The 17,339-nt window shown below is 37.5% G+C and overlaps 1 protein-coding gene across 1 annotated transcript; it reads left to right on the top strand.

Moving 5' to 3' along the window:
• The first annotated feature begins 4,784 nt into the window (after window positions 1-4,784).
• LOC143279767 (UV excision repair protein RAD23 homolog B-like) lies at window positions 4,785-16,740 on the top strand. Its single transcript, XM_076583902.1, has 9 exons — window positions 4,785-4,945; window positions 6,253-6,331; window positions 7,954-8,033; window positions 8,860-9,038; window positions 9,539-9,755; window positions 10,513-10,654; window positions 11,164-11,306; window positions 12,647-12,820; window positions 14,164-16,740. The coding sequence occupies exons 1-9, from the start codon at window positions 4,880-4,882 to the stop codon at window positions 14,287-14,289; spliced, it is 1,206 nt and encodes a 401-aa protein (XP_076440017.1). The 5' UTR covers window positions 4,785-4,879; the 3' UTR covers window positions 14,290-16,740.
• The last annotated feature ends 599 nt before the right edge of the window (window positions 16,741-17,339 follow it).

Below are 17,339 nucleotides of genomic sequence, written 5' to 3'. Positions count from 1 at the left end.
TCATCAAGCCATCAATGAAAAAAGGAAAAAAAATATAGGAGAGAGACAGAGATAGAGACAGAGAGACAGATACTGGGAGACAGAGAGAGAGAGACACAGAGAGAAGAAACAAGCAGATAAAAAGCAACAATAATACTGAACAAAATGCATATATTATACAAGAATATTGTGATAAAGAAATACACAATTGCATTTCTATTTCTCACACACACACACACACACACACACACACACACACACACACACACACACACACACACACACACACACACACTGAACTGAACACAAATACTCGGACACTATCATACACCATGCCCATCCCACCAACATGCACATATTCCCTCATACAGTACAAAATCCTTGCCAACACAAGCATATACAAAACATTTCATTTGTGGTTAGCGTCGCGGACTGACGGCTGGGAGGACGCGGGTTCGAATCCCAGCGGAGGTGGGTTTTTCGGCCCGTGGCCGGCTCCTACCCAGAGTTGAGAGTGCTATGGGCTTAAATGGGGAGACTGGGACCACACAGTCGAGTGTCATCCACTTCAAGGATGCGTCTTTGGGTGTGTTGCTCTAATTACCTGACCAACACTGCAAGTGTTTGTATCTCTCGGGCCTGGTTAACGCCGGGATATCATTATGACAGGAAGCGTAGAGTACAGTCTTGTCACGCAGTCCCAAACCAAAATGGACCTCCATAGCAACATCGTCATCATCATCGTCATCCTCTTCCTTCATCGTCATCAATATAAACAAAATAGTCTCAAAGTCTGTGGCCTTTCATGCCCTGCTCTCATGGTGTCCTCAGTCAGTTTCGATACCTCTCCATTTCCGTGCTTGGGGTGAGTCCTGTCAATGTCGTCAGTGTCGGCAGATTCATGGGGGGCTGTTGTTTGAGGGACGTAGTGGCGGTCTCCACTCTGGGAGGGACGCTCACTCAGTCTGGCTCCGCGACTAAGCCATTATTGTCGTTAGTAGGGGGGCTTAGTAGGTGGCGTCCTAAGTACGTTAAAAAACAGAACAGGGACCACTGAACACCACTGAAGTGACTCAGCAGCAGTGCAGGGTCTCCTCTAGTGTGTGGCCTCCTGGCGACCTAACATCGATGGTTCCCTGTGGACTGCCGACGCTGGAACTGCGACGGACGAACCCGGGTGTGACCATGTATGGGGGAATCTAAATGAGCGGCGTGGGAGTAATGCCACTGAAACGGTGCAGATGATGGGGCAGCAAAAAAATTAAAAAAAAAAAAATTAAATTAAAAAAATCACAATTAATAAAAGGGGTATCAGACTAACAGATCAAGACGTATTATGTTAATTATTTCAAATGGGGTGATTCTTCAAATTTTTCTTAAACACGTTTGTATTCACTATACTTTTTAGAGGATTGGAAGAATATTCCATGAATTTCCACCAGAATACAGATATCTGGATTTGTAAAGGTTGTTTCTTTGTCTGGGTACGCAGAGCATGTGGTTGTGTCTGTGTTCATTAGTTTTAAAAGTGTCTGCAATCTTCTTCTTCTTCTTTTTTTTTTGTTTTGTTTGTTTTTTGTTTTTTTGAGCATTTCCATACATCGTAACATTATGCATGCAAACAGCTTTGTTGAAGTACAGCCTGTTGTGAAAAGATAATATACTAAGTTATTTATTGTCCACTGGGGTCAGGGAGTTCGATTTTAACGATACTATTTTCAGTGCTCTTTTATACAAACCGGTGAATAAACTTCGTGTTTGAGAGGCTACAGCTGTCCCATAAAGTTGACGCATAATCGATTACTGGCAGAATACATGTGCACAGAAGAAGAGCTTTCGTGAATGGAGATTAAGGATCTTTTTGATTTTTGCTGGCTGAAGTATTCTATTTGAGAGACGTTTACTTAAGTACTTCGCATGATCAGTCCAAGATAGATCTTTATCAATAATGACGCCCAAAATTTCATTGAATCTACCTCTTCAATTTTATTGACGCCCCAGGAATAGTGGTTTGAAGTTATGTTTCATTTTTTGTCTTTTTGTCGTACACATACATACATACATACACTTCGTTTTCTGAGCATTTAAGGACAAGTGATCCAAGTGTGTCCAGTCATTAAGTTTCAGAATATCATCTTGTAGTTCTTTAGTAAGTTTACTGGCGTCTGAATTGCTTGAATGTGAGGATGTGTCATCTGCAAACATTTCACATTCACATTTCATATAACAATGTAAGTCATTAACATAAGTGGAGAATGAAATTGGCCCTAAGATGGATCCCTGTGGTACTCCATGTTTAATAGATGTAAAATTTGAGGTTTGATTATTTACTGTTTTTAACTGTTTCCTGTCAGAAAGAAAAGATTGTATAAGGTGAGTATACTTTGATGGTAATTTATAAGCTTCTAATTTACGTAGTAACAAGGAGTGATTACATCAAAAGCTTTTTCAAAATCTATAAAGAGGAGACCTGTAAATTCATTTTCATTTATGTTATGTAGAAGACTGTCAGTGAGTTGTATGCGTGAGGGCTGTATGACAAGAATGATTTTTACGGAAACCAGACTGGTCTTCATGGATTAGGTAGTCGTCAAATAGATAAGAATGTAAACATTTTTGCAAGAGTTTTTCCAATGGGTTTAGACAGAGCAGACAAGACAGAAACTGGTCTATAGTTAAATGGATCAGAAGAATCACTCGATTTGTACAGTGGAATGACTCTAGCCTGCTTAAATTTTGAAGGAAAACATTTTTTTTTTTTATCGACACACAAATTATAAAGATATGTCTGAGTATCCACAATAACAGGGGAAGAAAGCTTTAGTATCTGTCCATCTAACCCGTCCAAATCACGTGTGGCAGATTGTTTCAGTTTTGATAGGCTTTGAAATACAATGATCCAAGAGAGTCATTGGTTGAAGACTAAAAGGAACATGCGTTTTCTTTGAGTCAATATACTGTTTTAGAACACAGAGGTCATTTTCACTGGTCCTATCCTTTGGTATAATTTTTTCAGCAATGGTTGCAAAATGATTATTTAACTGATCTACTCAGTGTTACATCAGTGATGCTTCGATCGTTGTCTTTTTGCTACGTGTTAATTATTGAACTTGTTAATGGCTTTCCAAATTAGACGAGAATCTTTTGTATTGATTAACATTTTCTGAAAATACTTATATTTCGATTTACGTTTCATGACGTTTACTTTATTTCTTTGTTTCTTATATTGTTCATTTGATCCATACAGCTTCAAATAATCTCTATAATGTATTTCAGTGTCAGTTTCTTTTGTTATCCATGGCGGTTTTGTTTCTTGTGTGTGTGTGTGTGTGTGTGTGTGTGTGTGTGTGTGTGTGTGTGTGTGTGATCTTAATTGGGTTTGTGTGTGCGCATGTGTTAGTAGGCCTACGGGTTCACTGCGTTGCCCATTTTCTTTTATGATTTTATTTCAATCTTTTGCCTTCTGTATTTAACATTGTTCCCTGCATCGTAGCAACTCATGTGAACTAGTGGGGGTGCGACTTGAAAAACCTGACGGAATTCACAAAAGCACATCAATGCCTATGTTCACCCAGGAACCTGCACAGTTTCAGTTTCAGTTTCACTTTCTCAAGGAGGCGTCACTGCGTTCGGACAAATCCATACACGCTACACCGCATCTGTTGAGCAGATGCCTGACCAGCAGCATAACCCAACGCGCTTAGTCAGGCCTTGAGTGCATGCTTACATATTTGTGTACCTATGAAAGTGGATTTCATTTTACGTAATTTCGCCAGAGGACAACACTCTCGTTGCCATGGGTTCTTTTTCAGTGCGCCAAGTGCGTGCTGCACACGGGACCTCGGTTTATCGTCTCATCCGAAAGACTAGACGCTCAGTTTGATTTTCCAGTCAAACTTAGGAGAAAGGGCGAGAGCGGGATTCGAACCCACACCCTCACGGACTCTCTGTATTGGCAGCTGAGCGTCTTAACCATTCTGCCACCTTCCTCGCACCTGCACAACAAAAGAGGACTGGGCCTTTTTAGAGGAAATAGAGAACGAACTTGGAGACTCAGTCATTATCTGTGGAGACCTTAATGCAAGATCGAAGTTATGGGACCAGCGGAACACCAACCCACAAGGACTCGCACTTGAAGGAATGATAGGGGAAATTCTTCTGATTATTGATTACTTTTCTCTTGTGTCCTAATCCGGCCCGCTTTCCCCGTCCCCCCTCTCACACACACCCTTCCAATATAATGTTTTTTCTTTCTCCAATCACTGACACACATCCTCTCCATTTTACATTTTGTACTCTATCTTTTCCACATTCTGTTCTCTCTCTCTCTCTCTCTCTCTCTCTCTCTCTCTCTTCCTTCCCCTTCGCTCCCCCTCCACCTCAACCGCCCCCTTTTCATGTGCAAATGGTTTGAATATCAGTACAGAAATGATGATTTCTAATTAATGATAACAATCATCACCGTGATGATAGAAATTATAATAATCCAAATGATAATAATAATAATATAATATCATTTATTTCCAGTCTAATATCATCATCTTAGATGAACAGATTATAAATAAATAAACGAACGAACGCGTCCGAGGACACTGACGCGCACATCAAAATCATTATTTTTTGTTGCCATTTTGCTAAAAAGACAGTTGTGATTCCGCATTGAGATAATTGTCAATATAAACAAACATATTGTTGGAAATATTTCATTGTATTTTTATTTTATTTTGTCAACGATGAACATTTTCATCATTGTAGTAAATACATTAGATTTTATACAGAGTTAACGTTTACTGCGTGACGTCACTTTAATGGCGTCTTTCTAAACAGGTTGTCATCCGGCGAGAGTGAAAATCAGCTTGTCCGTGTCCTGTTGGAAGAAGTTGCTTTCTCAAAAAGCAAAATGATTATAACGTTGAAAACTCTGCAGCAGCAGACCTTTAAGGTTGAGGTGCAACCAGACAGCACGGTAAGAAAATTGATAGTATTGACATCTTGACAAAAAATCTCGAAGAATAATACATCTGCATGATTGATAATCGTAAAAGCAAAAAGTCTCGCTCTTTGTTACTCATTCTTCATAGCCGTTGGAGCCTAAAAGTGAAACTAAAACTGTAAAATGGCTCAACAGCTGACATTCTCGAATATTGTCATCCTGCTTTTATGAAAATAGTACTTGTGGACCTGACCGTGTAACACAAAATTTGAAAGTAGTTTTGTTTATGGGTTAATAGAAGTTATCATAACTGTTAACTCTGAGTTAGTTAAGACAAAAAACAAGTGGTTGACATTTGGGGTAAAAATTGTTGATTTGTACCAGTGGTGTACTTTTTTGTCGTTGAGGACCATGTGGACTTAATATAAAAAGTCAAGATGTAGTTCATCAACTTATTGTATGTGTCAGTATGAGTATCCAATGACCAACAAGAAATCTAAACGAACCCTTCCAAATGCATTCAAATTCAATTCAGATTCAAAAACATTTTATTAATCCACATGGAAATTAATGTGTGCAATCACAGGCTCGTTGAAGACATCAACATAAAAATGAACATATGTACTGTACAATACACTGAAACAAGTCAGATAAAAACTCGAAGTAGCTGACTAAAACAACTAAAGCAAATAAAATATAAGTATTTAACCCTCTCCCTCACCCCCACCCATACGCATATTAAGACAAGGTAGTGTACAACAATGTAAAAAAAAAAAAAAAAAAAATCTAACAAATGAAATAGATTGTATATAAAAGTAAAATGCACAAACACACACACACACATGCACATGCACATGCACACATGTTATGACAATAAGGTATTGCACAACAATGTAAACAAATTAAAACATCCAGTATATTAGAACATCCATCAAATAAATGCATGGATGATAAGGCATAAAAACAACAACAGAAAACCACAGAGCATGATATTTATCAGTTGAAATTCATGTAAAGATTTGAATTCATTAGCAATCCTGGCCAGAAACAAATTTACTCCTGAGGTAAAACCAAAGTGATACTGATATAGAGGCAAATGCTTGCAAATTCAATAATTTTTATACTTGTTTTAAAATTGAAGGCTAATTTGAGAACTAAACTACACTACTTTGTAGTTAGTTGACATTGAAATAAATGCAGCTGAGACTATGAACAGCATTGATGTGTGCACATTATAATTTATATGTTTTGTTGGAGGACTGATTTGTATATGTGATAATCGGTGCTTGTCTGTGTTCATGTGCATATTGTGAAATAGAATGTTTATCATTGTGTTTCAGGTTAAAGAGCTGAAGGAAAAGATTGAAGCTGAAAAGGGCAAGGACTTCCCTGCTGGAGGGCAAAAGCTTATTTATGCAGGTAAGTGAGGTTGGTCACTTGGTGCCATAGCACTGAAATAACTTGGAACTGAGAATTCTCTGATTCTTCATCTCTTCTGTACTGTGTATATCAAGTACGCAAACTAATCAGAAGTGTTTTCTGACTGATCAAGAGCATGAAAAATACTAGATACTAAAGATAGTTATTTTATTATATATTTCCTTTTAGTTTTATCCAGTTTTATTCATAAACAATACTACTTAAGCATAGCAGTCTTGTCAAGTTCAGGTGGTTCCAGACTTCATTCATATTACGTATATGATCTGTTTGCTTCAGGCTTCAGTATGATGTATATAATATGTTTATGCATAGTTAAGGTGCTTTTTTTTTTTTTTTTAAATGTTCAAATAATCTGCCTGTCAGTACATGATTTTAGTTCTGTTTTGAGAGTTTGATTGGATTTGTAACTTTAAGTTGCTGATATAAGAATTCATATTTCCACATTCATACCTTTGCTGCACCCTCTCTGTCCAGTTCCTCTAGTTTCCATGCCTGTTGTTAAAACATGACATTATTATGGTTTGCGTATTATTAATGTAAATTTAATTAACCAGACTTTCAATTGGTTGTTATTTCTGGAAAAAAAAGGAAAGTAAAGAAGTAAATTTAGAAATAGAATTGGCAGTTTTTATAGCTAATATTTATTATAGCTTGTAAGGCTGCATTTTTGTCAGTCTGCATCTTGTATGTTTAGTGATGGTTGTGCATGTTGATATACTGAAAAGAGTTTTCAATATTCTGTATAGCATGTTTGAATGACCTTGCACAAATTGGTAACATCACAGCTACAGAACACAATTGAAGATTTTGGCCAAAAACTGAAAATAGAAATAAAATAGAATAGAATAGAAATTAGAATATGTCTTTATTACCAAGTGTACCGGGGTCGCAAGGAATATTAAGTGTTTTGCACACGTCTTTTGGATAAGACGATACACTGACACCCCTTGTGCAGCATGCACTTCACAAACATTATTGAAGAACCCATTGCAGTAATGTTTTTCTGGCAGAACAATGCAAGGGAAAAATAAATGCCACTTTGATGGGCAAAAACTTTTTGCAGACAGAAAAGGGGTAAACAACAACAATGAAAAAAAAAAATCAATAAAAACAAAGCATGTTAAATAACAACAAGAAACAAACAAAAAAACAATTGGAAAGTTTAACTGGGGAGCTGAGTGGAGAAGGAAGGAATATTTTATTGATGCAAGGACATCTTTCTTGGACTTTATCTTCATATATATACTACAATATACCATTGTTACTGGGTTTTTTTTTGTTTTGTTTTTCAAAACTGTGAGTAAATCTAGAGTTGTCATATTTTTTTGATCATGTGCCAAAACAAAACAAAAAACATTGTGATATCAAAAAAGAAAAAAACAAAAAACACAACAACACAGGAAGAAAAATGTGTCAGGTGTATTCATATATTCTAATTCTGAAGCTTTTATTTTTGCTGAATGCTGATTGGTGTGTTTTCCAGAGAGGTCCCTATTTTTGTTTGAAAAGATTATATATACTAATATAGCTCACTTGTCTGCTTGGTTTGTTTTATTCATATTGTTTGTTTATTAACTTTTTATTGTTTCTTTTTTTTATAGGAAAAATTCTTGATGATGAAAAAGTTGTCAATGAATACAAGATTGATGAAAAGAACTTTGTGGTGGTGATGGTGACAAAGGTGAGTTAATTTTTCATCATATTAATTGATATTACTATTTCAGTTATTTTGATAGTAAGCCATTAGATGTGTGAGTGCATCACTTCATATATATTAGTATGTATATTGTTACTCTGTGTGTGTATATGTCATAGTGTGTATATATGCATGTAAGTAGTATTCTTTGTATACATGTACTTGTGTGTTTGGGAAACAGGTAATAGATCAGTCATGGGCAGGTTCAGGTAGATTCATCACTGGTGGTTGAGTCAAAACTTGCATCAGTATGTGTTGAGAATATCTAGATGAAATGAAATAGATTAGACATTTACAAAATCTCTGATTTTATGTTACTGGTTTTACAACAGACTTTATTATTTTTAAAATTTTATTTATTTATTTTTTTTAAAGAGAAAATGACATAGCATTTACAGAAATCAGCAACCAAGCTGCTTGCAACTGGAAATCAGTGTGCTGATATTCCTGTCTGTGAACTCTTAAATCAGTGGATTCAATTTGTCTTGAATACAATTAAGAAGAAATAACAACAGTCATAACAATACCACCATGCACAGATTAAGTCAAAGGTAAAAATAAAGAATAATACAGTCAGATGACAACACAAACTTGTATTGCAGTGCATAAACAAATCATCCAGTTTTGTTTGTTGTTTTGTTTTCTTAGTTTCTTAAAGTCATGCAGAAGTATATTTTGTTTGAGGTGAAATTTTTTGCAATCAACGTCAGAAGTCAGAAATTGTTTTTGTGTTCATTTTACTGCCACTCGAGGTTTTTAAGCTCATTATTTATTTTGTTTTTATTGATCTTAAAAGTCTTACCTAATTCAGCCAAAGCCAGCCCCTGCCCCTGAAGCAGAAGCTAAACCTACGGAAACGACAGCTAGTGCCCCTGCCGCCACTGCGCCAGCTGCTACTGCTGTTGCCCCCCCTGCTGCTGCTGCTGCCCCAACTCCCACTGGCCAGCCAGAAACAGAAGGGAAAGGAGACAGCAACACCATTGTTGGCGGGTATAGTAACGATACCAGTGTTGGGCACTGCTGTGTTTGGTTGTTAGCTTGTTTTTGAGTGTCTGTGTGTGTGTGGGCATGTGTGGGCATGTGCCCACACATGTGTGTGTTTTGTGTACTTGTGGGAGAAGGGGAGCGGGGAATCTGTAAATATTTTGTCTTTTTTTTTTTTTTGACACGGAAATAAGGTTATTGAACAGCATTTTTGCTTTCACTGGTTTGAGAGAGAGAGAGAGAGAGAGAGAGAGAGAGAGATAGAGAAAATGTGTGTGTGTGTGCAAACAAGGGAATGTGCAGGTGGTCCAGGCTCTTTGAATTGGTGTGTTCTTTTTTTTTTATATTAAAAATTTTCCTTTTTAATTGCTGTGTTCTATTCTTTAATGATTTAGGAATCATTTCAGGGTGGAATGAATATGCAAACAGTGAGTGTGTGGGTGTTTGCATGAGTGTGTGGGTGTGTTTATTGGTGTGTAATGAGTTATGGTTATGAATCGTTTCAGGGTCACGCCAGTCGTTCCAGCCCCAGCCACGGAGGCTTCCGACGTGGGAGCCACAGGTACGGCTGTCCAGTCAGCTGAGAGCACCCTGGTGACAGGGTCGGCCTATGAGAACATGGTGACAGAGATCATGATGATGGGCTTCGATCGAGATCAGGTGGTCCGTGCTCTGAGGGCCAGTTTCAACAATCCAGACAGGGCTGTGGAATATTGTCTTTCTGTGAGTTGTTTGTTTTCTGCATAGTGTTAGCAATGATTTATTTAGCATGAGTATGATGATAGTAATGATAATAATAGTGCCTTTATATTGCACTTTTGTACCTCTCAAAGCACTTTACAATAACATGTCTGACAAAAAGCATACAAGAACTCAAACACACACATGTACAAACACACATACACATATATAGTCGCACATGCTTGCATGCAAAACACATGTATGGATGTGGATGGATAGAATTCAGATATGGAACGCAGTGCCTTAGTTATGCAGAGACTGGTTAGAAAGGAATGTGTTTAGATATGTTTTTGTTTTTTGTTTTTGTGTGTTTTTCACACACTGAAACAGATTTTGAACATTTTCATTAGGAGGAACACTTCAGAGATTTAGAAACGGGAGAAAGGAATGATTTAAATTTGCATGTGTGTTCGTGTGTGTGTTCGTGTGTGTGTGTGTGTGCATGTGCACATGTGTGGTCATTGCATTTAGACATGACTTACTTGCTTACTTTTTTGAGTTCTTGTGATTTAAAAAAAAAAAACCCATAGAGACAGGATTTCTGAAGTTTTTTCTTTTTCTTTTATTAATGAAGGGTGTTGGCCACAGATCCTATGTGCTGGTCAAGACAATAAGTTGAACCAGTATTTGTAAGGTATGTACAGTATTTTATTGGTGTGTCATAGTCATGATACTTGAAAGCGCTTGTACAAAGGGAGGGGAAAAGTAGATTTTCAGTGCCAGAGGGATTCTGTTCCAGGGGATTCCTGAAGGTCAGTTGCAAGAAGAGAGTCCAGCTGTTCCAGCTACCGATGCCCCCCCTGCTGCTCCTCCTTCAGGAACTCCGGCTGCTGCCACAGGTGCTTCCACCGGTACCACTGGTACCCCACAGAACCCCCCAAGTAAGTGCACTGGGCCATTGTCTGTCATTCTGCTGGGGAGATTTTTTTTGTGTGTGAGAGAGATAGAGAGAGAGAGAGTGTGTGAGAGAGGGAGAGAGAGTCTGTGTGAAATATGAGTGTGTGATAAATAGAAAAAAATGAGAGAGAGGGTTCAGCAAATTTGCCTGAATGGTTTATTGATGTAGCTTTTTTCAGCCCGTGTTCTAGTAGGTCATGTTGAAAATTTCCTTTTTCCATATCTTCTGTGTCAATGGGATACAAGCGTTTTCACCAGAGTTTAAAGATCAGCTGACTTGTTTTTGAATTTAACAAAAACAACAAATGTTTTTTACTAAAAAAAAATCTCAGTTTTTAATGTATCAGTTTGGTCCCCCAAACTGGTAGACACTTAAAAAAAACAACCAGACCCTACATGATTACTTTTGAATGTGGTTTATTCGTGATGCATTTATTCAAGTTTTCATTTGTGTGTTCTATTTTTTTTAATTTGTGGACTTGTTGGTGTACAGCTGGGGCTAGCACTGAGGATCAGCTGGCCTTCTTACGTGCTCAGCCACAATTTCAGAGAATGCGAGCAGCCCTCCGAGGAAACCCTGGTCTCCTGCCTGCACTCCTTCAGCAGATTGGTACCACCAACCCAGCCCTGTTGTCGGTAAGAAGTCAGAGTATTTTGACTTGACTTAGTTTTTGTTGTTGTTGTTGTTGTTTTCTTCTCATGTAAGAAGTCAGAGTATTAGTTTTTGTTGCTGTTGTTGTTTCCTCTTCTCATATATTTAATTTTTTATGTGCATGCCTACAATAGAAGACTAAGACTGCTGTTCCCATAATCACCACCTTGTGTATCCCCACCACCAAAAAAAAAAAGGAGAAAAGAAAATGGCATTTTCTTTTTTATTCTGGCCTTCTTTGGCCATTGTAGAATTAAAGAAAAACTGGCATTGGGGTCATATTGTTTGTACTCCTATATGTTTTTACACACATTTAGCAGATAATATGAGATCATTTGTTTCCTTGTGTGTGTGTGTGTGTGTGTGTGTGTGTGTGTGTGTGTGTGTGTGAATTTTATTTTCATTTGAAATATTAAAACTTTCTGTCCAAGTGCTCTGGTAATTTTCTTTAACACCTGAGTTGAGGACATTTTATTATGAATTTTTAATCCGGTTTTGATAATCAAAATGGGTGCAGACAGGATTTGTTAGAATTTCTGCTAATTTTGGTGAAAACTTGATCAACATTTAAGAAGGTTGGGTATTCTAACATGGGTGATTTGGTTATTCTGATAGACAGTTGAAGAGGTAAATGCCCTGTGTGCTCTCTTTATTTTTTGGCTGTTCCATAGTTTCTGTGTTCCCAGATTCTAACATTTAACAGTTGGTTTCAGCTCTTTCTCTCTTTGGGCCCTGTACTTGGAATGAGCTCCCTCTTTTGCTTTTTAAGATTTCTGCACTCTGCTCTTTCAGGTTTGGCCTTAAAACCTACCTCTTTCTGTAATAGTTTTCATCTCTCTGAATTAGAATAATGCATGTGTGTGAAAGACTGGTGTGTTGGCACTCTGATTTCCATTTGTCTCTGCACAATATCCTTTGTCTAATAATAATAGTAACAGTATTAATAAAAACAACAAGAACAACAATGATAATAATATAGTACTTGTTTGATGCAAACTCCCCATATAATGGCTATGTGCCTCACATGGAACAATACATATACTATAGTGTATAATGGCATACAACAGCAAGTAAAGACGTATACAAAAAAAACACACAAAAAAACAAACAAAAAAAACCACCCTACAAATGTACATCTTTATTCACCAAGACAATGCTACAGATTGCAAATATGAACACTATCATCAAAAAAGCACAAAATATGCCCTACACACATAAACACACACACACACACACATGCACACACAGAAAACACACAGAGTTATGATTATTATTACTGTACCATGTTCTGTTAAAACCGACATCTGTCCTTCAACCTCCCCAGCTGATCAGCCAACACCAGGAGCGGTTTGTTGCCATGCTGAATGAGGCAGAACCCGGAGAAAGCGGGGGTCAGACTCAGGGTGGGGATGGCGGTGGTGTTGGTCAGGAACAGGAAGCAGGAGGCAACTCCGGTTTCATTCAGGTCACCCCACAAGAAAAAGAGGCCATTGACAGGGTAAGACATGCTCAGTTAGACATGAGAGGTTTGTGTTTGTGGGGAAAACAAGTAGGTTAAAAAAAATAAAATAAAAAAAAAAGAGAGAGAGAGAGAAAAAAAAAAAAGAAAGAAAGAAAGGGAAATCATTTCAGAATCGCTTGAGAGATCTACACAGATTTGGGGGATAATGTCTTCAGATTTGATGCCTTTAGATTTCATCACAAACATTTTGAGTGCTGAAGCTTTGATGTCATTAAGAATTCTTTCTGTAGGAGGATGCAATAATCTGTTAAACTCCCAGATAGTTGAGATAGTTTGTGAGGTTAGATGTTCAGTTAAGTGGTTGAAACACAGCAAATACAAGATACAAGAATATTATCTCTAAGAGAAAAGCTGTTAATGCAGTTGCTGATAAAATGGTGACGTAATACATTTGCTCCACAGAACAATGCAAAGATTGAACATGTCAATCCATGTTATATTATGCCAAGTGATCTAGATTATAGGTACCAGATTAGAATAAGTAAAATGAAATGATTTTTTTAATTTTAAAATCAGATAAATGTAATAAATTAAAACAGAAAGTAAATGGAAGTAAACAGATTATATAAAAAATGATAAAATGTAAAATACAATGCGCACATTACCAATAAAATATGCAGTTTGATAATCACACAAAGCTAAGACAAATATTGATAAGCACATATCTCAGTCATGAAATGTAGTATGTTGAAGTAAGAATGCTGAAGTAAATGATCAAAGTATTTAGCAATAAGGTTGATGAAATCTTGACACACCATGGTTTTCAAAAGATGGTTTTTGGTGGGAATGAGAATGCTGATAGAATTGTGTTAGGAAATTGTGTGTGTGTGTGTGTGTGTGTGTGTGTAGGTGTAGGTGTAGGTGTGTGTTTGTTTGTGTCTGAGAGTGAGAGACAGAAAGAGAGAGAGAGACACAGAGAGAGAGAGAGAGAGAGAGAGAGAGAGAGCCATATTAGGTAGTGATGAATTTTAGACATACTCTTAGACTTCTGAACAATTATAAAACGAAAATCTGTTACTGCAGTATAAATGTATCATGATTGCATTGGTCTCTTTTCCTTGAATAATCACACACACACACACACACACACACACACACACACACACACACACACTCTAAGTTACTGTTCAAGTATGATTATTTTTTGTTTATCATCATTATTATTGTCAACTATTATTGCAGGTTTTTACCAGTTCATGATGCCTTACTTTGAGAAAACATTATTTTCTTTTGAACTACACTGCTATTCATTCTGCCAGTTCTTTTGATGTTCTTGTCACCTTTATTAAACAATATATGTATTTTGATGTTTGTTTCAGTTAAAAGCTCTGGGCTTCTCAGAGAGCATGTGCGTTCAAGCCTATTTTGCTTGTGAGAAGAATGAAGACCTTGCTGCCAACTTACTATTATCCCAAGGCTTTGATGAGGAGGAGAATCAGAGTTGATTGTATACACTATCAAAGACTGATGGTCTGGGTGACCATGTGTGACAGAAGAAAGCTACAAGTTGTGACATCTTGCATCTGTATTTATGGTGTGGAGCTTTTTTTCTGGCTGTGTTGGCAAATGAGAGAGTAAAAAATCTTTGTTGCTTTGTGGCAACAACAGAATGATTCATTTCTTAAAAGATTAAAAAAAAACAGCTTTTGTCGTTTGTTGTTTGACATGAATTAATTTAGTTTGTGGCCTGTGTTATCTGCTGTTCCTTGTTGTGTGTCTGTGTGGGGAGTAAAGTGGGTGCACAGCCTTTCAGATACACTGCGTGGGGGGGCCTGTGTGAATTACAGGTTTTTTTCCTTGTTTGATCTGTTTCTCTGTTCTGTTTAACATCTTCTATCAGTAATACTTCGGGTTGTCAAGTGAAGGTTTTTTTCTTCTTTCACCATATCAGAAGCCTGATCTAGTTTACAATTTTGACAAGAGTATGAAAATTGCAGATTGAGTAGCTGAGAAGGGAGAGGTGAAGTTGGGGTTTAATAAAAGCAGCTTGGTGTGTTTGTGTCTGTTCAATGGACTATAATTTATCAGGCTGTTTTACTGGTAGTGTCACAAAATCTGCTGGCACATTTGTAGTGATTAGAAGCTTTTAATGAAAAAGATAAGTCAGCATGTCTTCTGCATCTTCCTACCACTGCTTTTGAAGCTTTGTTCAATGAATGTCACAATTCTTAACTGTGATTGTAATGTGTACTCTGTGTGTGTGTGCCTGTGTATATGTGTGTGTGTTTTTGTGTGCGTGTGTGTGTGAAAGGGAGAGAGACTGAGCAAGCATGACTGTGTTTAGTCGTGTGTTCAGTTAAAATGTTTAAAGCTATCATCAGCTTCAGTGTAGCATTTTGAAGCAACCAGTTTGATGTGTGTGAAATGTAATGTTCTTTGTCTCCCATTTTATCAAATATAATGCCACAATCAGCTTTGCCGGTATGGTTTACACTGGTATGATACTAGTTTTAGGAGAGATTGAATTGTAATTAGTTTGGCCTTTTCTTTCCAGCATAATTTCTTTTCCTGTCTTTTATGTGTAAACGAAATAGCTGTGTAATAATCCTGTCTTGCTTATGTGTAGCAGGTGGTATATACTTCAAATTTTGACAAATTATGAGGACCTGCAATCATCAGCTGAACCACAGTTGATGAAGATTGACTAACAGGGTCTTACCACTCCTGCTGTAATGGGTGGGGTGTGTTGATTTTTTTCTTCTAATTTATACTCCAGTTCAGACTGTATGGAACTTAAAATTGTTGTGTCATATCAGTGCAGTTTCTTATTCCTGTATCCAGAGATACTTTAATCACTTTAAAATAGTAGCCATGGTATGAGTCAGGAACAACATTCATGAAGGTATTGAATGACAAAGAAATTTGAAGAAGAGCACTGTATGTATGTTTGACTCAAAAACAATTTTTAGTGATAATTTGGGAAAAAATACATTCTTAATGACCACTTTGGAAACTGAACAGAACTGAAGAGATGTTGAAGTCGTGGTGTGTATAATTTTCTTAAGCTTCTAATCTTTGAGATGAGCAATTATAGTTGTTGCCAGATATTTATCATGACAACACAAAAGAAACAACAACTCTGCCTCTGCATTTCTATATGCATTTTCTGAATGCATGTTTCACTTTCTTGGGTTGATAGTCCTGCTTATTACTTGGGTTATGTTTGAACATTTTGATTGTACAACCTTTTTTAGGGGGTGGGAAGGTGGTGAGAGGGCGTAGCGTTCTTGATATTGGCTGTATATTGTTATTTTAAGCTTTTCTGTTTGTGCGCTTGTTTCCAGCTTATTGTTGGTTTTTTTGGGGGGTGGGGTGGGGGGGAGGTGGGGTGGGGGATGGGGGTGATGGTGTGCTGGTGGTCTTAAAATAAGGTATTGACTACAGGATACTGTTGGAAGAATGGCGTGCAAGTCTGCATGTGGACGTTTTGCAAACTTTGTAAGTAAAGCAGACAAACTTGTGCTTGAGTGCTTGTTTTTGTCACTGACTTGTTCAGTTGGATGACTGATCTTAATACTTGATCAAGGAATGATTATTGATGGATGTTAGCCAAGATGAAAAAATTGAATGTGATTGAACAAGTGTTTGGTGGGTGCTGTGTTTCTGATGCTGTACTGCAAGCTTTATTCCTCAGAAGTGTTGGAAGGGCGAAGGGCGGATGTAGTATTGAAAAATGTAACAAATGTTGGCAATTCAGTTTGGATTTCAAGGCACATTGCTGATATACTGTGTATGGGGATGTTATTAAGAGCATTGCATGAGACTCATGGCATGGAGAAGGGAAAGGGGATGTCTGGGTTACTGGTGGGATCCGGCCTAACACCTTCCCTCTGTCTTGCCATGTCCGCAGGTGGTTTCCTCTCCAGATTTTGACAATAAAGTCATCATGTTCTTTCTGTCATTTGTGTTGTCAGTCTTGGGTGAGTTGTGGTGTGGACTTAAGATGAGTGATCCATGGTTCTTTGTTTCTGAATTAATGCTTCACTTGCAGTGTGTGTGTGAGAGTGTGTGTGTGTGTGTGTGTGTGTGTGTGCACAACTCACAGATACCACAATCAGTTTCATTTTTGTTTTTACTACTGTCTGTCTCGCCAAATCACAGTTCAGTATAGTCTAAATTTTCAAGAGGCAACATGACTTCTTCATTCGTGGGTTGCAACTCCCGTGTTCACTCGTATGTACATGAATCATTTAGTCAGTTTTGGGACTCTGCACCATGAAAAATATTGGAACACTGCTGGGAAGAAGTACTGTTGTAGTGTACTGTAAGAGTCACATTGACGTAACTTAAAAAATTTCTGATCATACTAAATAAATATTAAACAACTAAGCAACCTCTGTGGTGCTGTGGTTTACGCAGCATACAGATGTTCATGAAGGTCATGTGTTTAACCTCATCAGTTGGGAACTGCAAACACATCACATTTTGGTTGTGCACAGGCAAACATTTACCCAAACCTGAGTGCAAAATCAAGTGGAAAGATGAGCTGAGTGTC

The sequence above is a fragment of the Babylonia areolata genome, chromosome 3 (assembly GCF_041734735.1).
Source record: "Babylonia areolata isolate BAREFJ2019XMU chromosome 3, ASM4173473v1, whole genome shotgun sequence".
NCBI classification, from domain to species: Eukaryota; Metazoa; Mollusca; class Gastropoda; order Neogastropoda; family Buccinidae; genus Babylonia; species Babylonia areolata.
Note: the sequence above shows the minus strand (reverse complement) of the source record. Positions and strands in the feature narration are given on the sequence as shown.